We start from the raw sequence: 27,946 nt of genomic DNA on the forward strand, positions 1-27,946 counted from the left end.
AAACGGTTTGACTGGTTCTTGTGAGACACTGTAATTCTTTAACATCCTCAGTTTGTTCTTCATCAGTGCCTTGTTCCAGGCACTGGCCTGACCATTTTATCATACCACCTTTCTCTTATGATGTTGAAGCTTAGAAAAGGAAATAAAGCTTGTGAAAAAGATAGTTCCTTACTTAGTGAGGGTGCCATTATTACTTGACAAGAAGTGCTATGTATGAGTACAGTGCATACCCAACAACAAAACAATGGAGGATATTGCCAAAGCCCTTGGCAATAAGTTCATTATTTGAATAAACTTAAAATTGCAAGTTAAATTAACTATTCTGGAAAAAGTAACCTGGCTGCCTTAAAAAGATAAGTTAAATACAACAAGATGCTTAGTTTAAACAACTTTCATTATTATGTTTGTACAACTAAATAAAAAATATTTTTTTTTGTTGTACTAGTCATTTCATGTTGTAAGTAGGATTTAGGTATGTACGACTTGAAATATCTTGTTGGTATCACTGAAAAAACTTGTTGATTAAACTTAAAGTGTTAAGTTTATAGGACTATTTCATCGGCTTTACTCTTTTTCCCCATTTTCTCTAAGTTGAAGGGACTTAGATATATGTGCAAATAACTAGCTTCTTAGTTTGCAAATTTTAAGGCAGCCAGGTTACAAATTATTTTAAGTTTAACCAACTTTCTTTTACAGTGCACCTGCCTTCATTAAATGGTGTGATGGTCACTTATTGGATTTAAATGTCAAAACCTAAAGAACTTATTGACTTTAGGCCACATCAGGATACGACAGAAGCCAGCACGGTTCACAATGGGCAGGAGCAACTTATCGACTCTTACAAATACCTTGGCACTATGTTTGTCTCACAGCTCAAATTTAAAGAAAACACTGAGCTTATTGTCAAACAGGGTCAACAAATAATTCATTTAATGAGGAAATAACATTCTTTTAATTTCTGTGACACTATTTTATTTATAACTTTTATCATTCGTTTATTGAGAGTCTTTTAACTTTTCTCTTTATCTGCTGATTCAGTGGGTTGTCTGTGAGTGAGAAGAATAGTTTGAACACAATTGTTAATGTTCAAAAATTACTGGTACTAAATAGCACAAGAATTTGGGCACAATCTGGGAGGAAAGAGTAGCTCAGGGAGCAAAATCAACAATAATTCAGATCACATTTTGTCGACAGAGTTTTTATTGCTGCCTCCTCGGCTCAGGTACACCCAGGACAGCTCGCCGGGCTAACACAGAAAGACAGACAACCATCCACACTCATGGCCAATTTAGAATCACCAATGAAACTACTGATCATGTCTATGGACGATGGGAGTATTCGCAGAGAATGAACACAGACACAGGGAGAACAGGCAAACTCTACACAGAAAGGCCCCAGTAGTGTAAAATAGTATGAAATTCATGTAGACAGACATGCGTATCAGCCTTTGAGATTGTGCTGATTTAAAATTAAGTACATTTGTTAGTTAATATTGTAATTTTAAAATTGTGTGCTAAATAAAATCATTTTAGATTCATGATGTACATATTTTTGATATCAGTTGTTTATTGGTTACTTTATAACCACATAAGTTAATGCAATTTTGGAACAATTTGTCAAGATTCTCTCAATCACTGAAAGTGAGTATGGGGGTGAGTATTTGTATGGGGTAAGGTATCGCTTAAGACCTTCACTCCATTTTACTATTGTGACGACCGTTGTCATGGGCATCTGAATTGTGAAAATTACATATGGTGGGTGTGTCTCACTACCTGTGTTTCCCTGAGGTTGCCATGGAACCCAAGTGACTGATTGACACCTGATGTGGAGCACCTGGGCCCGGTGTTCTGCTACTACTTTAGCCCTGCCTCTAATGGTCTCATTCTCTTATCTTCTTACTGCTCCGGCCCAACTCACAGCCAGCCTTTATGCTTTTGTCTTTTGTTTCCCATTACAACACTCGCACACATTACATTTACCCATGCATCCACATCCTCACTACTGATTCCACTGATTTTCACATCTCACCGGTTTAACTCATTATGGTATTTAATTATTTTATGATAAATAAAGTACTGGTAAATTCGCCCCCACTCTTGTCCCTCCCTGTGCTTTGTTGTAACCACTTAGCTGGGTTGTAACACTATTGTCCATTAGTTATGGGTCAAATGAAAAAATTTTAATTTTAATTTTATCCTTCTTTAATTATTCACAAGGTAATGCTTTTTTAAATAAACATATAACTGACTTTGGGGATTCAAATGCTCATATTCTTCAGAGTGCAATATCATATGTGTGTGTATGTATATATTGAAAAATTGATACCCAGCTTAAAAAAAGTTTGTTTCCACTTATTTTAATACGCAATTTAGAAATGTTTTGCATTGCGCACGTTTTCACAATAAGCATACTAAATAATTCCTCGAGTGTGAGTATACAAATGCTTAAACTTTTAAGAATTTGTAACAGTACATTACTTAGATCACCAAATTTAAATTACAGATATTTGTACCAATTCTTTGAAAAACTGTCTCGCCCATTTTATAACTACCCCCCCCCCCCCCCCCCCAAAAAAAAAACAGAATCTTAAAAAAACATGCCATCATGCTTACAAAGGTCCCTTCACAGAGTTATTCCACAATTAAAATTGGTTCTGCAGGAGCATGTCAGGCAGAACTGAGTTTTGGTTGAAACAAATTTAGGTGATTATCTGTTGTTCCAAAGCTCAGAGTCCTGAAACATAACTAGTCTCTCCTACATTATTAACAATACCTTCTCAGTACATTAACACTATGCTGCATATGTGACTTCAGCTGTACAGTTATGCAGCGACACTACATATGCCTTAGCTCCAAAGTCTTTTACTCCATGCTGTCTGGGTCTGCCTGGGCCATGTAGGCATCCAGTTCTGCATCCAAATGACCCTTGGTCTTTGACATGTAGGCATCCAGCTGGTTGTCCAGTTGTTCTCGGGTAACAGTTGGTCGACCCACACCACGGCCCCGCCCACGGTTGCGATTAACTCGAGTTATGAAACTGCCACGTCCACGCAGGCCACCACGACCTATCCAACAGAATATACATGGATACTGACTGAACATTCAAGAGTTTTCTTTGCTGGTAATTAAAATTATGTTTTTTTAACGGTTAAAAAAAAGGGGTGAAAAAGTTGTTAGACAATGACCTCTGACCAGGGCTCCTCGAGCTGCTCCTCGGGAGAGAATCCCTCCTCTTCCAGGAGCTCCTCCACGGTGGTTGCCTCCCTTACGCATCGGCAGACGGCCAGCAGAGCCACGGCCACGCATAGGGCCACCTACGGACACTCGCTTCCCTTTATAATGTGATATCATATTCACTTATTGTATAGCCGCAACAACATCATATTACATCCGTGAAGAGTCTCAGTCATCCAGGTCAAGATATATCCAAAAAGCATTTGAAAAAACAATGTTCAAGTCTGTACATTCCTCACTGCACTAGCAGCATACACTACATTACTTACATGACTTACTGTTTTTGCCTGTACACATTTGGGAAATGAAACAACCCATCCACAAACACATGCACCAACAGCCAGCTTATCAGGAAACAATTCAGCATTCCAAAAGGACACTCCTTTGAAGATAACAACATCCAAATCTTAGTCAGAGAAGACAGATGGTTTGAAAGAAGAGTAAAGGAAGCCATCTACAGTTGTGCTCAAAAGTTTACATACCCCTGCAGAATTTTTGCTTTCTTGGCTTTTTTTCAGAGAATACAAATGATAACACAAAAACTTCTTTTTCCACTCATGGTTAGTGGTTGGGTGAAGCAATTTATTGATAAACAACTGTGTTTTTTTATATTTTTAAATAATAATGACACAAAAAACATCTAAATGACCCTGATCAAAAGTTTACATACCGCAGTTCTTAATGCCATGTATTGTCCCCTCTAACATCAATGACAGCTTGAAGTTTTCTGTGGTAGCTGTGGATGAGGTTCTTGATTTTCTCCGAAGTTAAAGCTGCCCATTCTTTTTGGCAAAAAACCTCCAGTTCCTGTAAATTCCTGGGCTGTCTTGCATGAACTACGTGCTTGCGATCTCCTCAGAGTGGCTCAATGATACTGAGATCAGTAGACTGAAATGGCCACTCCAGAACCTTCACTTTGTTCTACTGTAGCCAATAACAGGTTGACGTGGCCTTGTGTTTTGGATCGATGTCGTGTTGGAATGTCCAAGTACGTCCAATGCGCAGCTTCCGAACTTTTTCCAGAAGTTTCTAATCTTGTCTCTGTGCTGTTTGGCGTATTGTAGGCGAGATAATTTGTGGCATTTGCGCGGTAATGGCTTTCTTATGGCGACTCGATCATGCAGCCCAAGTGCCTTCTTATTGTGCATCTTGAAACAGTCACGCCGCTAGTTTTCAGAGTCCTGTACAGCTGATGTTATCTGTGGGTTTTTCTTTGCATTTAGAAAAATTTCCTGGCAGTTGTGGCCAAAATTTTTGTTGGTCTTACTGACCGTGGATTGGTTTTAACAGAGCCCCTGATTCTCCATTTGTTAATCACAGTCTGAACACTGCTGACTGGCATTATCAATTCCTTGGATATCTTTTTGTATCCCTTTCCTGTTTTATACAGTTCAACTACCTTTTCCCATAGATCCGTTGACAATTCTTTTGCTTTCCCCATGACTCAGAATCCAGAAACATCAGTGGCTGGATGAAAGATGCAAGAGTCTGTCTGGATCCCAGAAACTCACTCAGCTCTTATGCACACACACTGATTACAAGCAAACAGATCACAGGTGAGGATGTTACCTTTAGTAGCCATTCAAACCCATTTGTGTCAACTTCTGTGCATGTTATTAGGCAAAAAATCACCAGGGTATGTGAACTTTTGATCAGGGTCATTTGGGTAGTTTCCGTTGTCATTAGGATTTGAAAAGAGAAAACACAGTCGTTTGACAATAAATGGTTTCAACCAACCACTAAACATGAGTGGAAAAAATGTTTTTGTGTTATCATTCATATTCTCTGGAAAATGGTCAAAGAATCATAGATTCTGTCAGGGTATGTAAACTTATGGGCACAACTGTATGTATGTCAGATTGGAAAGACCTTCTCTAAACAGAGCAGGTGGCCTGAGATATAATCTGCCATCAATTAACTATTAAGTCTTAAATTCTGTCCTCAAGAACTTCCTGATGGGTTATACCCACAGAATTCTGTATTTAAACCTCAAACTTCCCACCAGTCCCTTAGAACTGAATAAGCTACTTGGATGAGTGGCGGAAGGTCTTCTCTAAAATCACAAGTCCAGCTGTTTTTTGGATAAAATATTATTATTAAAAATGTATAACCACACACCTCTCGCAGGCAGAGCTCCCCTCATCACCCCTCCTCTGCCTCGTCCTCGCAGGCCTGCCCTGGTCATCCCCCGCATTCCTCCTCTGCCTGCAGCAGTTCCTCCACGAATCAGAGCCCCAATAGGACGGCCCAGCCTGGCTTGGATGTTGATTTTTCCCAGACGCTGTTTCAGGCTCTGAGAAAAGTTCATCAAGGATGCAATAATGACAAAGCGATAACAGAAACAACATGGGAATAATATAGGTTGTGTCTACAGAACCTCAATGATAGTCTACTAGACTGAACACCAATGAGCAGCCTGCGCCCTGTGTTGTCAAAATATGTGAAATGCTGCTGAAAGCCGTCTCTGTGGAATAGCTGCCTCTCTCACGTTTTGCTGCTGGATATACTGTTTAACAACCACCATTTGATGTTATTGATGGTATGAAGAGGTTTGACAGGAGTTTGTTCAGAAGTTGGGATATTTGTCTGTTTCAGGGTACTCCTTTCCTGCGCTGTGCCACTTGATGTATGGCTGTTCTTTGTTACTTGTCCAGAACATGGTCCACAAATTACTATTTACATAATGAATATAGTGGTTTTGAAGTTCCTTTGTTTTAATAGCAGACTTATTTTTCTGGTTTAATGACCAAAATAGGCTGTGTGAACTCCAGGCCTTTATTACAACTACTACTGCCACCAATTATTGTTGTAATTATTGTAATTATTATTGTATCACTGCTACTTGTAATATTAATAATGATAGTAATAGCAGTAAAAGCACGATCGCAACATAAAAGAACTGCTGTAGAAGCCAATAACGTAATAATGGCTGACAAAGTAATAAAAGACTGACCAATAACATAATAAAAGTTTCCCCCTACATTGCACCAATGAGAGTTATAGAGGTCAATAACGTAATAAATGCTGATAACATAATACATTTGCCATTTAAAAAAAATTAATAGGCCAATAACATACTAAATGGCAAATAACATAATAAAAGTCCTAAACTGATAACGTAATAACTTTTGGCCAATAAAGTAATAACTTAGTACGTTGTTGTATGGTTATTATGTCACACTGGCCTGTTAAAAAAATTCTTGGCAAATGAAATAACTGAGCCAATAATGTAAAATCATTTATTTACCATTAATTTACCATTAATTAACAAGATTGCCTCATATGACTATAGCCATCCAGTGAGCGAGCGAGCACGCATGCACAGCTCCCGGCATCGTTACAACGCTAAATGGGGCGTGTAATAAGCTAAAGTGTGAAGCGTACATGAAGAATAAAGAGAAGAAAATACTGAAGTACAGTAGTCTACAGCCCCTTTCACATCGAGCTCTGACCCTGATACATCTGCCTGTTACATTCTGACTTGACGGCCTGACTGTATCATTGTAGAAACATTGTAATTGTGGTCTAATCCCATAAAGACTGATCTGTGAAGGGCAGAGATTTTTGTTCATCTTTTTCAATCAAACAAAACAAATGTGTTGTTACGCGGCCGTTAATGGAAGCACATAGGCTAACGGTGACTGTATTTATATTTATACATCTCCCACACTTTTTTTTAGCGACCATGGCAGCACTCTGCATCCGAGAAAAGGGGTGATTTGCCAGCAGATACCGGGCACTGTGCAGGACACAGTGATTTATTCTAATATTAGCAACCTTTTGAAGGATCAGGTGTTTGACCGGTCCATTCTTCAGGTTGTCAACAAACTGCAACGTTATCTGAAACGTATGAAAAAGTTTAGGCACCCCTTTGAGGCTGCATAATAACTGACTCTGTCTTCACAGAAAATGATCACATTGGCATGCCATTAATTTTCTAATAAAAGCGTACTGGGGTATTTTCCAGACAAAGATTTTTAGTGTAGCAATATTAAGTTGTATGAAATTAAATCACATGTAAAAAATAGGCTGTGCAAAAATTTGGGCACCCTTGTCATTGTGTTGATTTGAACACCTGTAAGTACTTAGTTTTTTTGATTGGTTTGGTGAGATCATTAAGCCTTGAACATCACAGCCAGGTGCATCAAATCATGAGAAAAGGTATTTAAGGTGGCCAATTGCAAATTGTTCTTCTCTTTGACTCTCCGCTGAAAAGTGGTAACATGGGGGCCTCAAAAGAACTCTCAAATGACCTGAAAACAAAGATTGTGGTTTATGGTTTAGGGGAAGGCTACAAAAAGCTATCTCAGAGATTTCAGCTGTCAGTTTCCACTGTGAGGAACATAGTGAGGAAATGGAAGACCACAGGCACGGTTGTTGTTAAGGCCAGAAGTGGCAGGCCAAGAAAAATATCGGAGAGGCAAAGGCGAAGGATGATGAGAATGGTCACAGACAACCCACAGACCACCTCCAAAGACCTACAACATCATCTTGCTGCAGATGGTGTCACTGTGCATCGTTCAACAATTCAGTGCACTTTGCACAGGGAGAAGCTGTATGGGAGAGTGAGGCGGAAGAAGCCTTTTCTGCACACACGCCACATACAGAGTCGCTTGAGGTATGCAAAGGCACATTTGGACAAGCAGGCTTCATTTTGGAATAAGGTCCTGTGGACTGCTGAAACAAAGATTGAGTTATTTGGTCATAACAAGGGGCGTTATGCATGGCGGCGAAGGAACACAGCATTCCAAGAAAAACACTTGCTACCCACAGTAAAATTTGGTGGAGGTTCCATCATGCTGTGGGGCTGTGTGGCTAGTGCCAGCACTGGGAATCTTATTAAAGTTGAATCGCATGGATTCCACTCAATATCAGCAGATTCTTGAGAATAATGTTCAAGAGTCAGTCACAAAGTTGAAGTTACACCGAGGCAGGATATTTCAACAAGAAAACGACCCAAAACACTGCTCAAAATCTACACAGGCATTCATGGAGAGGAACAAGTACAATGTTGTAATCTGTGGGATGATTTGAAGCGCGCTGTCCATGCTTGGCAACCATCAAACCTAAGTGAACTGGAGATGTTTTGTAAGGAGGAATGGTGCAAAATACCTTCATCCAGAATCCGGACACTCATTAGAGGCTATAGGAAGCGTGTAGAGCAGCGGTCGGGAACCTATGGCTCTTCCGGTGATGGCATATGGCTCCCGGGCAATTTTGAGTTGAAAAATAAATAAATAAATAAAGAATTAAAAAAAAAAATACTTGTGATATTGCTTAATAATACTGTGTCATTTTAAAGTAAACAGAAATTAGTTTTGAAGATAAATTTCACGGGTCACAACCGTGACCCCGTGACCCGTGGGTCGGCTCGAGAACCAATGGCTTGCGAGCATGTCATAGGTCATTGTAAAGGTGAAGAAATCCATTTTATCAGATAGCTAACTAGTTTATTCGCTTCAACCCTTGTAATGGAAAAGATGGCGAAAAGAAAAAAAGACGATGATTACCGCTCATTCCAGACTGTGTGGACAGAGGAATTTGCATTTGTGGAGAGAGCAGGATCTGCGGTATGTCTAATATGCAATGATAAAATTGCATCGATGAAATGGTCAAATATAAAGTGGCACTTGGATACGCACCATGCTTCATTTGTATCGAAATATCCAGCGGGGGACAGCAGGAAAAAGGCATGCTAAGAGCTACAGCGAAGAGTGTAGACGAGTCAGCAGCAACTACGTGTGTGGACCAGGCAAGGTGATGTGAATTCCACTAGCTTTGCAGGTGCTTTGGCAATAGTAAGGAATGGAAAGCCATTCACAGATGGCGAGTATGCTAAAACATTCATGCTTGATGTGGCCAATGGACTGTTTGATGACTTCTCAAATAAAGACAAGATAATCAAACGAATAAAAGACATGCCTCTATCAGCAAGAACTGTTCACGATCGTAGCATCATGATGGCAAATCAAGTCGGAAACACAAATTAAGGACATAAACGCCGGGACATAACTGGCCATCTGAACCAGCTCAGTGTGAAAATGCAAGGGATTGGAAATACAATCTCATCCCTTCAACAAGCAGTGTTTGTATTTGAAAGCAAGCTGGACGTCTTTCTCAGGGACATTGAAAGAGGTCGTCTTCTGCACTTTGAAAGACTGCAACAATTTAGAGATGAATGCTTAGCAAGTGACTCCACTCAACATCTGGATCTCCAGCAGCTAGCTGACTTTACGTCCAATCTCCTGCAGTCATTGAAAGCACGTTTTGGAGAATTTCATGCACGCACTGGTCTTTTCAAGTTCATCACTCATCCATATGAGTATGCAGTGGACAAAATCAACCTGACATGCAACCCCGGGGGTCTCTATAGGAGACTTTGAGCTGGAAGTTGCTGACCTGAAGGCATCAGACATGTGGATGAGTAAGTTCAAGTCACTTAATGAAGAGCTCGAAAGTCTTGCGCAACAGCGAGCAGAGCTGGCGAGGGAACACAAGTGGACAGAAATGAAAAATCTTCAACCTGAAGACCAGCTGATTCTTAAAACTTGGAACGAGCTTCCTGTCACATACCACACAATGCAGCGTGTGAGTATTGCCGTATTGACCATGTTTGGCTCTACATATGCATGTGAGCAGTCATTCTCGATACGAGGAACATTAAGACCAACCTACGCTCACGTTTAACTGATGGAAGCCTCAACGCCTGCATGAAGCTCAACCTCACCACGTATGAACCAGACTACAAGGCCATCAGCAAAACCATGCAAGCCGCATTAAAGTAAGACATATTTAATTTATTATACATTAAAATACTATATGGCTCTCAATGAAATATATTTAGAAATATTTAGAAGTAGCAAGTAAATATAACTAATTACTTTTTAAAACTAACGTGCCCAACACTGCTGCCTGAGGGTCTCAATAAATGGGCCAAGCCCTGAAGAGTTCAACTTTACAGTCTTTTTTAGTCTTAGCCAACTATTGGTGCAGCATGCATGTGCCAAGGTTATGCAGCAAATGTGTTCTTTGGTTATCGTTTTGTTTGACAGTTTGAAGAGTGTTCATATGATCGATATTAAGTTTTATATGCTCTAAATGAATGAACGAATGAAAGAATGAACGACTGAATGAATGCATGAATGACTTTGTGTCATTGTTTTATTTTTCAAAATTAAATTTGAAATATTCCTGATATGCCTTTGTAAGTTCTTATGGATGTTACCAACCTGTTATCTTCATATTCAGCAATTTACATTACATTCAGTGGTCTCAAAATGCACTCAAGAGGTACATCGAGCTCGATACATTGGGCCCCTGAAGGTCAGAGACCCTCCCACCACAGTCTCCTAAAATCCTGTGAGAAACACTCTATGTCTGTCTCGTTCTTCCGCCGTCTATCTCTCTTTGTTGCCACAATTTGTTTTTTAACTTGATGGTTAGAATTAATTTGTCCTGCCTTGCCTTCAGTTCCTTTTGCCATTTAAATTCCAAAACTTATGTTGACAAACACAGGCAATTACTCATATAGTATATAGTATATACATGGAGACCAATGGTATGAGGATGATGTATTTTCAAATGAAATGACCACACATGAAAAATCTTTATTCATCTTTATTAAACCTTAATGCTATCAGTGCTTACTTCAGGAACATGAGAGCACACGAAAATGACAGGATAGGAGGATAAACAAGATGGTCTCCATCGAACCAGCCAAGGTGTACTCTCAGTGGCAGGGAAATGACAACCAGTCAGACCCACCAAGAGCTGAGGTTGAAGAATTCTGGAAGGGCATATGGGAAAGAGAGGCATCACACAATACCAATCTCCAATGGCTAATGGTTCCCAAATCAACATCAAGTGTGGCATATACCAAGGAGATGTGCTATCACTACTGCTGTTCTGCATAGGCCTGAACCCCCTCAGTCAGATCATCACAAAGAGCGGATATGGATGACATCAAGCTATATGCCAAGAAATTCACTCACTGATCCACACCACCAGGATCTACAGCAACGACATTCGGATTGGAAAAATGCGGCCGAGGATCTCAAGAGAGAGACACAAGATGATTAGAACTGAAGGGGTCGACCTACCAGAGGGCAACAGGGGGTACCACAGGCTAATGGAAACCATGAGGAGGCCATAAAGAAGTCAGCCACAACCAAATACTTCCAGAGAGTAAGGCAAGTCCAGAGAAGTCGGCTGAATCGTAAGAACAAGATCCAAACTATCAATATGTAAGCTTCTCACTATGCAGCCACGGTCCAGGATGAAACAGAAAATCCAAGAAAATCCAAGAATACATAAAGAAAATGACCCCAAATGACGAATTGCTAAAAGAATGTCTCAGAAAACAGAAACCTGATGAGTGTGCAGAGGAAGAGGAGCAGACAACTTGGAGGAACAAGCCCCTACATGGCGCGTACCACAGACAAATTAAAGAAGTGAAGCGGTGGCTGATATCAAGAAAACCCACCAATGACTGGAAAAGACTTTACTGACAGACAGCACAGAGGCACTTATTATGGCGTCACAAGAATAGCCCCTAAGCACAGGAGCCATAGAGGCCAGGATCTACCAGAGTAGATCAGATACAAGGTGCAGACAGTGCAAAGATCCAGCACAAGGTAGCAGGGCGTAAGATGTTAGACGGATCAGCGTACATAGAAAGGCACAACCAAGTGGCTGGGATAGTGTACAGGAACATCTGTACCCAGTATGGAATAGAAGCACCCAAGTCCCAATGAGCCACACCACAGAAGGTGGTTGAGGACAACAGGGCCAAGGTTCTGTGGGACTTCAGCTTCCAGACTGACAAACAGGTCCTGGCTGAGGGACGTTTATACTGTGTGCATGTGTATATACATATATATATTTTAATTTCCACACAATTCACCAGAAGCTAAAACACATGCATGCATATATAATATATAAGATTGTATGTGGTATATGCAAGAATTTAAACAAAATGAATTGAAGAAAATTATTCAGTGATTACCTTTCACCATGTGTGCTAGAAAGGAAGCAAGGAAGGTGAAAGTCAAGGACGAAGAAAGTCAAGGTCTCCCCATTGCCATCTAATGGGAATTCAAAAAATCTTTAACTGAAAAAAAGAAATTACAATCTTCAAGAGTTCACAAGAGTGAATGTTCCAAATAAATAAAACTAAACTGGGTAACAATTCATCCGTATGTCAGATCATACTACTGTACGTTGGCACATGTGTGCTGCCACGTCATTTGGAGATGGCTTCATAGGCTAAGGAACAGCAGATAGAACTAGAAATCATTCTAATCATTATGTTAATATACAAATACATGAAAGGAGAGAGAGAGAGATTTTATCACAGTTTATCACTCAGTTTATCACAGAGATTTTAAGGTCAGGTCAAACTGTCATACAAGATGCTCATTCTTATCCGCACCATCAAATAGTAGGAAAATAGGCCATGGATAAGGCACAGAGGCACCCAATCTAAAGCCCCTTTATCATCTATGGTTGACATCAACAAGACATCACTCTATCAGGACTGTCTATGCAGCCGTGTCTAATGCAGGACCTGTGTATAAAAGTGAACGCAATCTCTACTACTGCCAGTCGATTCTGTACTTGGTGAAGAGCATGTATTTTTGAAATGAGCTTCCAGTGACCCTTGTCGTCACCAAGAGGTGCTGAATAGGTATTGAACTTTTTTGCTAAAGCTCTTGCCTACAGAGCATTAATAAGAGCTGGTATGAACAGTAGTTACAATTTCACCAGTAGTAGTTGGAAAAACATTGCATTAAATATGCGTCTTTTCACATTACACCCGAGTTTCAGTACTAATATTGAATACAGAATAATCAGCAGCAAGCTATGTCCCATCCTAAAACTTTGCATTAAAGGGGGAAATGGACACCCATTTCCAGAAGTCGATTTGCTTTTTTCATGACTTGATACAATCTCTGCTACATGCATTGGTTAAAACAATATCTCACAGTGATTGTGTTTAACAGGTCCCTATGCACCATGTCAAAAACAGTGAGCTGTTTGGCACAATCCCGCTCCCTCATGAGAATAGACTCTTGTAACCCTGCCCATCTCTTCCTGGGAGATATAACCACATGAGATAGTTAGTTTTGCCTTGGCAACAAATCTCCTTTTGGCTGGTGCTCATGATGTTTGTCATGTGTGCAAGCATATTGCGTCACTTCCTGCTTCTGCACCGTGCCATGTTGCTGTTTGCTCATTTATTTTAGCGATCAACTTACTATTCATTAATATTGTAAAAGATATGAGTTTTCAACGTATTAGTAGTTTTGGTAGAGAAATAAGGAGTGCACAACCAGTCATCAGCCTAAAAACAATGTTTCTGATTCTAACAACTACAATAATCTTCACCCCATCTCCAACTTCTCATCGATAGCTCCTCAGTCTCCCCCTCCCCTAAGGTTAAGAGCAACAACAACAACAAGGTCAACAACACCACTCAAACTGCCTACCTCCAACTCCAAAAAACATCAGCCGACTCCATCCCTCTGTCACCCCCAACACTGCCTCCATTCTTGTCCACAGTCTCGTCACCTCCTGTCTCGATTACTGCAACTCTCCTGTTCGTCTCCCTCACAATTCCCTCCATAAGCTCCAACTAGTCCAAAACTCATGAAATGTGTTATTAAACGTATCCAAATGTGAACAGATTATGGATATGGACCAGGAAAGATCATGGTTATTAAACCATATTTCCACACTACATATACTCCGCAAATAGTTTCTAGCATTTTTTTTTTTAATCGACACCTCTTGCTCATTTTGTAATCATGGAATAGAAACTGTCCCCCATATGTTTTTTGAATGTCCTGTATCCAAAAAAGGTCTGGACAGGGGTCCGCGGAGGTACTAAATGGAGGTCACAAAACCTTTGGTTGATTAGATATACAGTATATACATATATTTTTAATTTTCCCTCGCAAATTTTATTTTCTGAGAGGTTCTGAGAGCCTATTCCAGACCTGGGCATTTTACGGCCCGCGGGCCACATACGGCCCTTTGGGCTTTCCCGTCTGGCCTGCGGTATGTCAGTCATAAGCACAAATGAACAAGTATTTATGCTGTGCATGCAATATGACTGTGTTGCTTTTATTTTGAGCCATGATATATTATTTACGTCATGGCACTGTTCGTTCGTCAATTCTTCAAAAAGTAAGATTGAAACAGCTTCTGCCATTTATTAACCCTCAAAAGCCTGAACGGATCGCTGGCATCCATCAAAGCGGACGATTTTGAGTAACCCTAAGTCACAGTGGTTTGTGCTATTGACAATATTCATTGTGACTGAACACTGGTTAGTTGTGTTTTTGCCTGGAAGACCTTTGTCACATCTCAAGGGTATAACTAACTTTGTTTTTACCAACAAATTCCTCCAAAAAACACTCTCTTGCTGGGGCTCCGCGATCGTTGCTCTCCAACCTGCAGCCAACAGCAGCGGTGCGTCATCATTACCGTAATGGCAGCGTTTTTTCTAGAAAGCGCAACTTGAATATTCTCCATCTGGGAGTTACGGTAATTCAAATACAGCAAGCTTCTCTGTATGGGTAGACGGACATTCAGGTCTTAAAGGGTTAAACATTTGAGATTTATTGAGATACAGAAAATAATTCATGTAGCTACATGGTCGCTACATTGTCCCTCCTTGGTCCACCGAAGTTTTCCAGAGAGGACAAAGTTTCCAACATTCCAATGTGTTATATCCAAAACCACTTGATTGTGTTTCATTTTCCTCTCCAACCTACACCAAAACTCAAAAATTGAAATAAATATTTACAGAATATTCGTATGTGTCTGATTACCAGTAGCAGCTTATCAACATATATAACTTACTGCTTTTTACAATGGGAGGAAATTATATAATATACAGTGGGGGAAATAAGTATTTGATCCCCTGCTGAATTTGTAAGTTTGCCCACTTCCATAGAAATGATCAGACTCTGGTTTTTATGGTTGTTTACTGGTTATGGGTATAGACAGAATATCAATCGAAAATGCATAAAAAACACGCAATCTAAAAGTTATAAATTGTTATGTATTTTATTAAGGGAAATAAGTATTTGATCCCTAACAATTCACTTAGAATTCAGGCTCCTACAGATTGGCTGGTGCGCATGTGGCACACAGCTGTGCTCAGTCAACTAATTACCAATACTCCTGATCTTAACTCGTCATGTATATAAAGCACACTTGCTCTAAGAATCAGTTTCTTACATTCCAACTTCTACAGCACCATGGGCAAGACCAAAGAGCTGTCAAAAGATGTCAGGGACAAGATTGTAGACCTGCACAAGGCTGGTATAGGTTACAAAACCATCAGCAAAAGGCTTGGTGAGAAGGTGACAACTATTGGTGCCATTATTCGCAAGTGGAAGACCCATAAAAGGACCATCAACTGTCCTTGGTCTGGAGCTCCCCGCAAAATCTCGCCTCATGGAGTGAGGATGATGATGAGAAAGGTGAGGGAGCAGCCTAAAACAACACGGCAGGAGCTTGTTAATGATCTGGAAGCAGTTGGGACCTCCGTCACCAAGAAAACAGTTGGCAACACACTGCGCCGTTATGGATTGAACTCTTGCAGTGCCCGCAAGGTCCCCCTGCTCAAGAAGGCACATGTACAGGCCCGCCTTAAGTTTGCCAGTGAACATCTAAATGACTCAGAGAAGGCTTGGGAGAAAGTGCTGTGGTCTGATGAAACCAAAGTTGAGCTATTTGGCATTAACTCGACCCGCCGTGTTTGGAGGATGAAAAAACGTGAGTATGACCCAAAGAACACCATACCCACAGTTAAGCATGGAGGTGGATACATCATGTTTTGGGGCTGTTTTTCAGCAAAGGGTACAGGGCAACTTCACCGCATTATGGGGCCAATGAATGCAGCCATGTACTGTAACATCTTGGACAAAAACCTTCTTTCCTCAGCAAGAACACTGAAGATGCCTCGTGGGTGGGTTTTCCAACATGACAATGACCCAAAACATACTGCCAGGACAACAAAGGAGTGGCTCAAGAAGAAGCATATTAAGGTCATGGAGTGGCCTAGTCAGTCTCCAGACCTTAACCCGATCAAAAAACCTGTGGAGGGAGCTGAAGCTCCGAGTTTCCAAGAGGCAGCCAAGAAACTTGAAGGATTTAGAGACTGTCTGTAAAGATGAATGGGCCAAAATCCCTCCTGCGCTGTGTGCAAACCTGGTGACCAACTACAAGAAACGTCTCATCGCTGTGCTTGCCAACAAAGGTTTCTCTACAAAGTACTGACTTGTGTTGTGCTTGGGGATCAAATACTTATTTCCCTTAATAAAATACATAACAATTTATAACTTTTAGATTGTGTGTTTTTTATGCATTTTCGACTGATATTCTGTCTATACCCATAACCAGTAAACAACCATAAAAACCAGAGTCTGATCATTTCTATGGAAGTGGGCAAACTTACAAATTCAGCAGGGGATCAAATACTTATTTCCCCCACTGTATATAATATTGAGCAGAATTATGTTCAAGTTATTGTTTGGTTTGGCCCTCCAACACACTTCAGATTTTTCATGTGGCCCCCTGTAGAAATTAATTGCCCAGCCCTGGCCTATTCAGTCCTCAGGTAAAATCCCAGAGACATGCTGCAATAATAGAGGAGAATCTAACAGTGCATCTTGCTCCCATCAGTCTACTACTGAGACTAAAGTGGATCACTTTGTCACAAAAAATAGATAAAAAAAAATTGAAGATTTGAACCTGTGTTTTATTTGAATAGCTTAAAATTGAATGCTGAATAATAATAATAACAATGTACATTTATAACCTGTACTAAGCCGAGTTTAATATAGAACACATATAGTAGGATCATATTCTAACTCTAAATTGCAAAATTTACATCCTAACATTTAATATTAGTTATTATCATTTTACGATTTTACTACAGTCCTTTGTTTGCAGTTAGGACACATTCTCCTAGCCTAATAAATTTACTCTCCATCTTTACGACAACAATAGCCAGGTTTACATGGAGACTTTTTTCTCATCCTGACTGAAGTCATTCCAATTGAAGGTTACAGGTCAGCTAACATGGACTCCAGGTTGTCCATGTCAACAATGAGTCGTCTATAATACAAAAAATTAAGTTATGGAGTTACTCAGGGTTATGTGTTAGGACAAATACAATTCCATGTTTCCTAATAATGCATTATACATGCAATATTAGGAAACATGGCATAAACTACCATTGCTACGCAGCTGACACCCAGCTATATTTATCCATGAAACCAGATCAAACTAATCAGTTGGTTAAACTCCAAGTATGTCGGTCATGGACTGTGTTCCATTCAGCTTAAACACGCCCAAGAAACAAAGTTGCAATACAGTACAATGAGATATTTCAATTATTAATCAAGTCTATACCATCTGCCACTCCTTTTTTGGTATGTAAAATATTCAGTTTGTGTTTATTTTTATTTTGTGTTCATTGTGTCCACTCCTGTATGATTATTTTTGTTTGCTTTTTACATGTTCGAAATAAACTTAACTAAAATATATTGTAGTTAGTCTTTATTTTATTTATAAAAACACTAATATATGTTCTGCTTGTGGGTGCAATGTCTTTCTTCCTTTCCGTGATTTATTTTGATTTTTCATCAGTTGTTCCAGATAGTCTTGGGAAGAAAATTCTTCAGACCCTTGGGTTTAATGAAGTAATTCTGATTCCCTAACAAAACAAGCGTGGCAATGGTTATCATTACAATTATGTTAATAATAATGATAGCTGCAGAGGTCTTTTCTTTTCTTTGTTTATGTTACAGCAGTAGAGAGTACTAAAATACAAGTTAAATACAAAATAGTTACAAGAAAATTATATAAGAGTAAATGTATTAACTAGTGTTTATTTTCAGTTGTTACAAATGGAGACACATCCTGCTGTTTTAGATACATTTTGCAGTTTGCCACAACAGGCAGGTGGAAAATCAACTCAAACACAATAGCCTGTAAACTCCAGTTAGTATATTTCAACAGAATGTTTTGGCAAGAATGGACATGGAAACGGATATTTTAGAGAACAACAACATTCACTCCCGGAGACTGTGAGTGAAAAGTTGACTCTGACTGATGGGACTACATTCACAACCCCTACACTCTCACTAACTGGATGGATGATTTGACCATAGGAGGACACAGAGAGGATGAAGTCTGGGCTGTCTTTATCAAGTAAAGCTTTTCCAACGAAGATATTACAAAAATGGAGACTAATAAGGTAACTTTAAATCTTACCTAGCCTTGAAAATCAAGTAATCATTAAAATAAATGAGTAATCAGTAATCAGATTACTTTTTCAAGGTAACTGTGGCAACGCTGATCGTAGCAAATGCAACTTCTGTTTGGATACACCAGAAACATACAACTACGATGTGTTACCTAGCAGTTAACATTAGCTTTAACATATAACAAGAATCCCACAAACGATGATCAACTCAATGTAATTTCAGTCACACTTTATTCTAACCTATAACATTATCCAGGCTGAAACTGCTGCTGCATTAGATATGAATCTTATCTGACATGAAGTGTGCGCTTCAAACATGAAAGTTGTTGATGACTGTCTCACTCCAACCATTTATTTTAATCACATTCACGTGTACCGTCTCTCCAGCTACTCACAGATGTCTGAAAATGTGTATCCAATGCTTGCTGAAATTAAATATGGCGGAAGGAGGGACAATCTGAAGCCATGTAGAGACAGAGCTCAGGGACGATTCTAATATTCGGAACAACCATATACCTCACAAAGGGATATGGTATATGGTAAAATTTAAAACAACACATTTTTAGCTCCCAGGCCCTTCATACCCCAGATTTTTAACAGCTTTTCTGAGTTGGCAGATATGCCAAACACACGACTTAATGTATAAAAGTGAGATTTTCATAATATGTCCTCTTTAGTTGTAAGTGGATACTTTGGATACTCCTATTACCAATTTGCACAATCGCAGAATTGTTAAATGTCAAAGTATAATTCACTATATACTTGACAATAAATGGATTCACTGGCACTCATCAGATTTTTGCCCTTACCTGCTTGTGATTCAAGGCAGCTTGCACTGAGGGTCTGTTCTCCATCTGCTGAGCCAGCCGGCGATTGCGAGCACTAGCCAAATGCTGTTGTTGCATGGTGGCTCGAATGCTTACCGCAGTGGGTTGCTTGTTCTTCAGCATGTTAGTGAAGCTTTAGAGGTGGGAGGGAGAAAAAGGGAGGACGTAAAAGACGGGGACAGGGGATATACAGAGGAGGAGGAGGAAGCAGGGTTCCACATCAAGTCATTACTTATTATGGATGCAGTCACCCTGACTGTGTGGTGGCTCTTTTGTTTGGCACTTATTTTACCTCAATCATATCGCAATACCAAGTTATTTATAACTGAATTTGGCTCACGTTTTCAAATTAGAATATGAATAAAGGCAAACCAAGATGAATAAATAAGTGCTTCAGAACAGAAATAGTGTAGGTTCCAGAAGAACAGCCACATTTCTGCCACTTACAGGCCTCAAACTGACTGGCGTGGATGAGGCCCTGGACATGAGGCGTTTCCGGCCATTCAGCCACTTACAGCATGGACCGTGACGTGTAGAGAGAGGGTGGAGGTGGCCTCTTAGTCACGTCCAAACTCGGACTGAATAATTGTTCTTTGAGCAGAGAGAAAGACAATGATGGAACACGAGTGGCAAATCTACGAAGCAGAAAGAACAAAGATCTCCATGGTTAAGCTCTCGCTTTCCTGGGCCTGTTAGAGGTGCATACTTGATGTAGACAGTACTGCTGTGCAAACCTGTGCAAGGAATTTGTAGGACAGTGTCTAGTCCAGTATAGGCTTAGCAAGCATGACCACTAGCTTCCCCCCTTTTTTACTTGTATGTACTGCTCACACAAGATATTTGGCCCATACTAATATTGTAATTAGATTAAATCTGCTGCCAACAAATCTTGAAAGGGCCAAAAAAGTTGAGTGAGCTGTGCACACACTGGGAACAGTCAGAGGAGCATCCATGTAAGGTCCAGTTCCCAACAGTAGCCTTTCGCAGAGAATACTAGAGCCTTCACAAGCCAAGGCTGGCCATTGCATCTTGTGACAAATTGCTGACAGGGTGCGTAGCGCCTCACCGCTCGTTTAGGGACACTTTGGTGGTGCTTTTCAGGACAACTTTTTGGGAGGAGGCTGTAGTCATTTTGGCTCCTGCAGAGAGACAAGAAAGAAAAAAGAAAAAAAAAGTTAATCCCTAAATAGCAAGTAAGCAAAATCTGAACCATAAGTACCTATGGTATCAGTCTAGACTAGTCTAGCCCATCACCCGAAATTTAAGCATGGTAGTATGATAGTATTGTCACACATATTATTATTATTTATCCTATGGGGATATTCGGTGTCCAGTAGCTTCATCACACAGACACAGATAAAAAGATATTCATAATAATATGAATGTATAATGCTGCGTAAAAAGGATTGGCAGAAATGACCAAAGTCCAGTGAGTTTCCTCACAGGGAGGCGTTGTATAGTCTTATAGCCTAAGGGACAAATTACCTCCTCAACCTGTATGTGGAGCAAGACAGAGACAGCAGCCTGTCACAGAATGAGCTTCTCTGCCTGACTATGGTGTCATGTGGTGGACAGTGTTCATGATGGACTGGAGTTTGTTCAAGGCCCTTGCTGTTCCTGTACCACAGAGCCTGCCTTCTGTATCCGTTTCTGTATCGGGTCTGGACAGTGTGGTGGACAATCCATGTGTGAAATTGACTTGAACCACTCTTTCACAATTTGATACCCCATGAATACTGGCAGTAGTCCTGTTCGCATGGGATTCGTTTTACCTGTGTTCCTCCGGTAATTTCTATCAATCGCAGAGGTCATCTGTGATCTTAATCCCGTGCGAATCATCCATGTCAATGATTTGTAAAGTAAAAATTACACTGCAAATAACCTACCATAATTCTTGTAACTCAGAGGTCCTCTGATAAAACTAATCCAGTGCAAATCGACATCTCTGTGATTTAAGGGTGAGTTCTTACTTTTTCGCGACTTTTGTTTGATTTGCAGCTTGCGTTTTTCTGCCTTTTGTCTCTTAAGAATTATGACGTGGATATGCTTTAATTCAAAGTTTGGACAGATGTTAGTTGAGATGTCGCTGAACTATTCTCCCGTTTAGACAGATGAAACCATGAAATCACTCATTAATGTGTTCATCGGCAAAGGTGGAGCTGATTTAAATACCGCCAGGTTGTTGATAATTTCTTCTTTAGGATAAATAGTATCAAAAATACATTTTTATCATCCATTATAATTTGCAAAGTAATTAAAACTGTCTCTAAAACGCAGTGGAGTGAGGCTGAAAGTAGACATAACGCATCGTGCATTTGAGTAAAACAGAGTTTGTTTATCCCGTGTGAATGCACCACATGAAAGACAGACGTAATGGTCCTCAGGTAAAACTAATCCATTGAGAATAGGGGTATTGTCATCTTGGAATATGCCCGTGCAATCAGAGAAGAAGAAATCCATGATGATGGAATAACCCGGGGATTCTGTTTTTTTAGGGTGTCAGCTGACCTCATTCTTTGGGCACATAATATTCCTGAACATCGCTCTGACCAATTGCGGCAGCCCAGGATTATAGCACAATAAAAAAAATAAAAAAATAAAAAATTACTTTGAACGTGAATAATTAAACATAACAAAATAAATAAAATAAAAAAAATAAACATAAAAAACAACACCAACCAAAGAGCCAAACGCGTTTGTCCTTTGCATGTTCAAAAAGGGGTGGGAAGAAGTAATCAATAATTACCCACTTCCAAATAACAATAATAGTCCTAACAAAAACAAAGTAAACCAACTACTAATATCATAGTAAATCCAATAGTCATCAAGAGAAAAAAAAACAAAGAAAGGAATAAAAGAAACTATGTCAACCACCATGATCTTTAATCAGTCTTATTCCTGTACTTTTTAAAAATTATGTTTTTATACTTGTTCTTAAACTGCTCTATGTTTGGACATTGTGTCAGTTCATCACTCATACAATTATAAACATAAACAGATACACACCTTTCCAGGTCAATATTAAAGTGTTTTGCAGCTTCCTCTCCTGTATTTTACTGTGCATATAAAAACGTCTTCTTGAAGTCCACATTAAATTTTCTTCTTTGTGCCATATGAGCAGATTTCAACAATACCGTGATAATTCTGGTTACAGTAATCGTGATATAATATTTTCATTTTGTTACATCTCATTTAGTCACTCATTTAAAAAATACCTGGATCCGCGCAAATACTGATCCGGACATGTGAATGGTTGGTGCAATGGGTGAACATGCAGGGTGTCCAAGAAGCAATTTGGGGATTTTAGGTATTTGCTCAAGACACTGGACATCGTGGGAATTAACCTTTCACCGCGTTCACTGCCCGCCAATCCAGAAGTTATGAAACAGCATCAGTAAGGACAAAATATAGTAAGTAGAATATGAAGAAGTTGATCTGTTTCTAGAGATGCACCGATACATTGGCTGAACATCGGTGTCGGCCAAGATTTGCCTCATAAATTACCATCATGCCATGACATGACTGATGGCAGTGGCTGATGTTTGTTTCTTGATTGGCATGTTGCACGATCACTATGCTAAGAGATACCCTTTCTCTCTTTTTTTGGAGCTGCAATTGATGGAAGGGAGTGCATCACCTGTGTATTTTCCTTGATCAGCTGAAACAAGAAGTCAATTGTGTATGGAACTTCACAGTCTGGGAGAAAGATCTGCGATACGCAGTTTGCAATGCATGTGCTATTTCTAGAGGCAGTACTGTAAGAAACGATTTTAACATATCCAATCTCATAGCCGACTAAAAATGTCGGCTATGTGAGGTGAATGGCCAAAGGTTAAGTTTGTACGAGGCACGACAAGTGTAGGTTTTTTTCCCACAAAACCCCCATAGACCCCCATGTTAAAAAGCCCAACTTTACAGCATTATTAGCCATGTTTACAGCACATGTTTACAGCCTGGTTCAAAAATGGTTTAAGTCTCAATGGTTTATTTCACTATTCCTAACAACTGTATGGAGGAGGATTATTTTCTAACTCATTTGTTTAGTTTTTATTAATGTTTAAAATTCTGCATAATTAAGGGCGTTCCCGCTTTGAGTGACAGGTGCTGCCAGAGGCCGCTCGCTGCTAGCCTTGGTTTCTGTGCTAGTCCTCACCTGAGCTAATGACAACTTTTCGGCTGAGTTTGAGGTTTTGGCCCATTTGGATCATTTTAAATAAAAAATAATAATTGTCTGCTGTGCTGCACCTCCCACAAGACCATCCGGTAAGTGAATTTGGAGAATTATTCTTATGGTCGGTGTCGGTGCCCAATTTAGCCAGTCCGGTAGCTGAAGTTAACTATCTAATTAGCCAGCTAATGAATAAGTCTTACCCCTAAAATCCACCGGGTCAGTCCGCGTCGCGTATTGTAAGCGTCGCGTCATCGCGAGTAATACGCGCCCATTAAAGTCAATGTATCAATCTCCACCGGCTCTGTAGTGCTCCGTTTCAGACGCGTCCCAGAAGCGTCTCGACGCTCGGCCACTCGGGCATTACGCCTCTGTCCTATTTTTGACGCTCGATGCGAGCTACACGCGTCAAACTGGACAGAGAGCGGATCGTTCGGTCAGGAAGTCAGACAGAAATTGCGGAGCGAATCCGGTCGTTTTTTCAAAATAAAACACCATGAACAGACTCCGGGTCGTATTTCCTTTTGCTAGATCAACATTACGCTATCATTCCGTAGCAGTTCTAGTTTTGACTGAGCCGTTGCTAAACCGCGCCAAGCTCGCATGACAGGAAATACGACACAGAATCAACGTAAAACACTTCTGCCCCCTTTCAAAATAAAACACAATACGCCGTTCACGTAGGCACACAACTTCACATCAACATTACAAACTGAAGTGGAGCAGCATAAAATCATTTATGATCCAACACATTCTTTTTATAAGGACAATACAAGAGCGGACAAAGCCTGGAATGTAATCCCGCAGTCTCGTGTACGTCCAGGATTATCGCGTGATCTCGTGATACCGCGTGAATATGGCCGGCTCGCAAACCAGCGCTACGGTGCCGCGCCCATGTCGTGCCCGGTGAGTGCTGACGCAGAGTGGAGGACGGACCAAATATGCGACGCTTGCGAGGCGCGACGCAGACGGACCCGGTGGATTTTCGGGGTTAGGCTAGCCTTCCAGCGAGGCTCCGGTTTGTTAGCCAGGCTAACGGGAGGGATCTATCAAACCGCCACCGACGTCAACTGTAAATAATAATTAATAATACTTTGAAGTGTGTCAACTTGGGAAATATTAATTCACCACATAAAGTACGAGACATTAATGTCTCGTTCACGTTACCTTTTCCATGCGACCAATGTTACGGTAAAATACGGAAAAGAAAATATTAATGTTATATTACTGTATGGGTTCATACATAATATACGTTACTCTAGGTATTGAAACGAGGTTTATATGGTAGTAGTTTAGGTTAGACGGTAATATAAATTAAGATCGAGGAACCAAAATGTGAATATGCGTAATAATATTTCGTACACATACACATTATGTACATTATTTTATATGTTTGTCTGTGTAAAATTCAGGTGACCCAGATGTTCTACATGAGATGAAGAACTGGACTAGCAGGACTTGAATCTGGGTAGAGAACACTTTGAAAGTCATCACTCCATCGCTGAGTTTTAGTACAGCCCAGATGTGAAATGTGACTCATAACTTGTAACCGGGAGCGAGCCCACTGTGTTAGCCGACTGCTAGCACCTCGGATAGCGATTAGCCTAGCTCGGTAGCCTGTTGGAGTTGGAGTATCCGATTGTGGGCGGAGTAAAGCTCATCCAACATGGCGACCGCAGGCTCCGCCCACTTCGGGCATCATTTTCGAGATTCAGAATCCAAAGGGTGACGTCACGGTGGGTTTGTCCATACAGTCACTGGCTAAAATATTATAACCTCCTCAGACATTAACAGCAACTGAGAAGGAGGGCAGATCTCACTTCATGACCCCCTACCCCTACCGCACACCCAAATGTATGTGTACACAAGACACACTGCAAGCTTCATTATCCAGCTGTGTGCCTTATGACAAGAAAAGTGACAAGTTGTAAGCTTCATTTCAAGCTGAGGATTTGTTAGAAAAAGATTGGTCTGTTTTATTTTATGGGCTATTTTTTCTAAGATACCTTTATTTAAATGTGAACCTCACATGAAGCTTTAGAAGTTCAAAAAAGCTGCTCATGTTATACAGTATTTTTTATTTTTTATATTATTGTTTGAACAGCTAAGCATAATTTTTAATTTTTTAATAAGCTGAAGAAACCCGTTTATGTACTGCACTGTGTTTAACTTCATTTAAATAGCCATTTTCAATAATACTACTGTATCATATTTGGCTTTTACTTTGACTCAACATTTAGCGCACTCTGCAGAACAAATATTGCCATACATATAGTATATTGATATTAAACCTAAATATATCATGATATGAGTTTTGGTCCATATTGCCCAGCCCTACTTCTGCTAATCACAGGGCTTGAACCACAGATATCTGACTGAAAACCTAATATTCACATCATTCAACCACTATAACTCCTTTGTAGTTAGTAAGATACACAACTGGAAACAACCACATTCTAATATAGCAGCCAGACTACATCTCCCTCCATGAACGTTATAATTTTCTGATTACGTTATCAACGTTGTGATCATTTTGGAGGATATAGTTTGTGGTGCAGTTAAACTGTATTGTATTAAATACAACAGTATGTTCACTGTTTAGCCTAGCCAACTGAAATGGTGTTGCCAAAAACAGTTGAATGAATAGATAGATAGTTATACTTTATTTAACACGTAGGACGTGTCCAGTAGATTCGTCGCATAGAAACAGTATAAGATATGAAAGACATTTAAATCGTGTAATTATAATTCGGCAGGTAATCTGTGGCACAATATATAGTGGGTCCAAGGATTCGAACCAAGTCTACTTCTGACTGAGCCCACAAGTGTCATCCTACATCATATTGTCGGTAGCTGCTGTCCTCCAAAGGTTAAATATCTGCATCACGACAGACGGCATATATTTTTTATTCAAAATCATACAATTGTAGTGTAATTTGCAAACCTCTTTCGTAAACTATATTAATTCAAACATGGCAAATATTGGCTATCCTGTTTGTCAAATTTATTTGCACGCAATGTCAGTAATAACCTAATAATTTTAACTCGTTTAAATACGCATATATATATTGTAAATTATTACTTACTGTATATGTTGCGTCCGTGGAGAAAAGCCTACTACTCAGCTAGGTTAGCTTGCTACTACGGCGCGACGTGTCCGTGTCCTTATATTCTTCTTTTCTTATTAAAGCTGTTTAAACAAGCGCTGTAAAAACTCTAAAGCATACTCTCGTTGAATTTGAATGGTATCCAGAATATTTTTAAAATTCGAGATAAGGTTCCGTGCTTTCTCCTTAAAATGGTGCAGCTAGGTAAGAAAATGGTGAAGCTCTATTCTAATGACCCCAACGTCATACCTTCGTAACTTCCTGTGTGGTTGAGTTGATCGCAGACATAATAAAGGATAGACGCCACATTGGTTGCTGCCACCTATGGAAGCTGACGAGCCGTGTGGCCGCCATGTTGGACCGGTCATCCACTAATCTGTTTAAAAGGAATTAATGTGACAATAAATCACAGGAATGTCAGACATGTGACAATCATACAGGATGAGTAGTTACATTGAGAAACAGTTTTTCATACTTTGCGCAGACTTAACAGTAATAGAATATTTATGATGTTTGTAGTGTATGACATAATGCACACACATACAGACAGTGCTATTCAGCCCTTTTACTTAATTAAAAGTAGGAGAAATAACATCTGATTCTATGAACATAATCACTATAATTATATACACATGCATATAAATACGCACACAAAGATATTTGAAAGATATTTGAAATACATACCACCAATCCACTTTATTTATATAGCACATTTAAAAACCACAGGAGAAGCCAAAGTGCTTTACATTAGGACATAAAATAGGTTTAGGATTAAGATAAAAGGCATAAAAAAGACTAAGAAAATTTAATGAGAGCCAGTATATATCTTAATGAAACGGTTTGAGCTAAAACCCTTGAAAGAGGACAGTTTTGCATAGCTTCTTTGTTAAAAAGGCAACAAGTTTTAATCATGGTTATCAATGCCAAACTGTGTCTCTTCAATATGTCTCTTCAATGTGTTCTCTGACCAAGAAAACATCCTCGGTGCCATTCACAAACAATGGCTGAAATGTTGGCAAATGGAGATGGAAGCTCTTCAGCGGAGGACATCTCCACTGCAGATACGGACACAGTGTCATCATATGCCGCCACCTTGTCTGAGGTGACCCGGTGACACGCCACATTGAACCAGCAGAAAATGGACTGGAACTGGCATGCAAATTAATTAATGTTCCATCCCTTTTGTTGGGAAAAACACATAAAAGACATACAGTACATCAAAAATATTGATGAAATATTCTTTCAGAATTTATTGAAATTAGAAAAGCTCTACAATTGTTCTGTCTGAGCCAATCTGATCTGTGTCAGTCAATGTATTTACATGCAGT

General features: G+C 39.8%; 1 protein-coding gene across 2 annotated transcripts; it reads right to left on the minus strand.

Moving 5' to 3' along the window:
• Window positions 1-2,345: 2,345 nt before the first annotated feature.
• Window positions 2,346-26,864, minus strand: chtopa (chromatin target of PRMT1a). Of its 2 annotated transcripts, none has more exons than XM_047605186.1 (6): window positions 26,598-26,864; window positions 20,410-20,482; window positions 19,326-19,476; window positions 5,352-5,526; window positions 3,185-3,331; window positions 2,346-3,064 (listed from the first exon to the last, which is right to left on the minus strand). In XM_047605186.1, exons 2-6 carry the CDS (start codon window positions 20,472-20,474, stop codon window positions 2,862-2,864), a joined length of 741 nt encoding a protein of 246 aa, XP_047461142.1. In that variant the 5' UTR covers window positions 20,475-20,482; window positions 26,598-26,864; the 3' UTR covers window positions 2,346-2,861. The 2 variants fall into 2 exon arrangements, with proteins under 2 accessions (XP_047461142.1, XP_047461141.1); XM_047605185.1 differs by lacking the exon at window positions 26,598-26,864 and adding an exon at window positions 23,715-23,919.
• Between the last annotated feature and the right edge of the window lie 1,082 nt (window positions 26,865-27,946).

This window comes from Mugil cephalus, chromosome 14, assembly GCF_022458985.1.
Source record: "Mugil cephalus isolate CIBA_MC_2020 chromosome 14, CIBA_Mcephalus_1.1, whole genome shotgun sequence".
Taxonomy (NCBI): domain Eukaryota; kingdom Metazoa; phylum Chordata; class Actinopteri; order Mugiliformes; family Mugilidae; genus Mugil; species Mugil cephalus.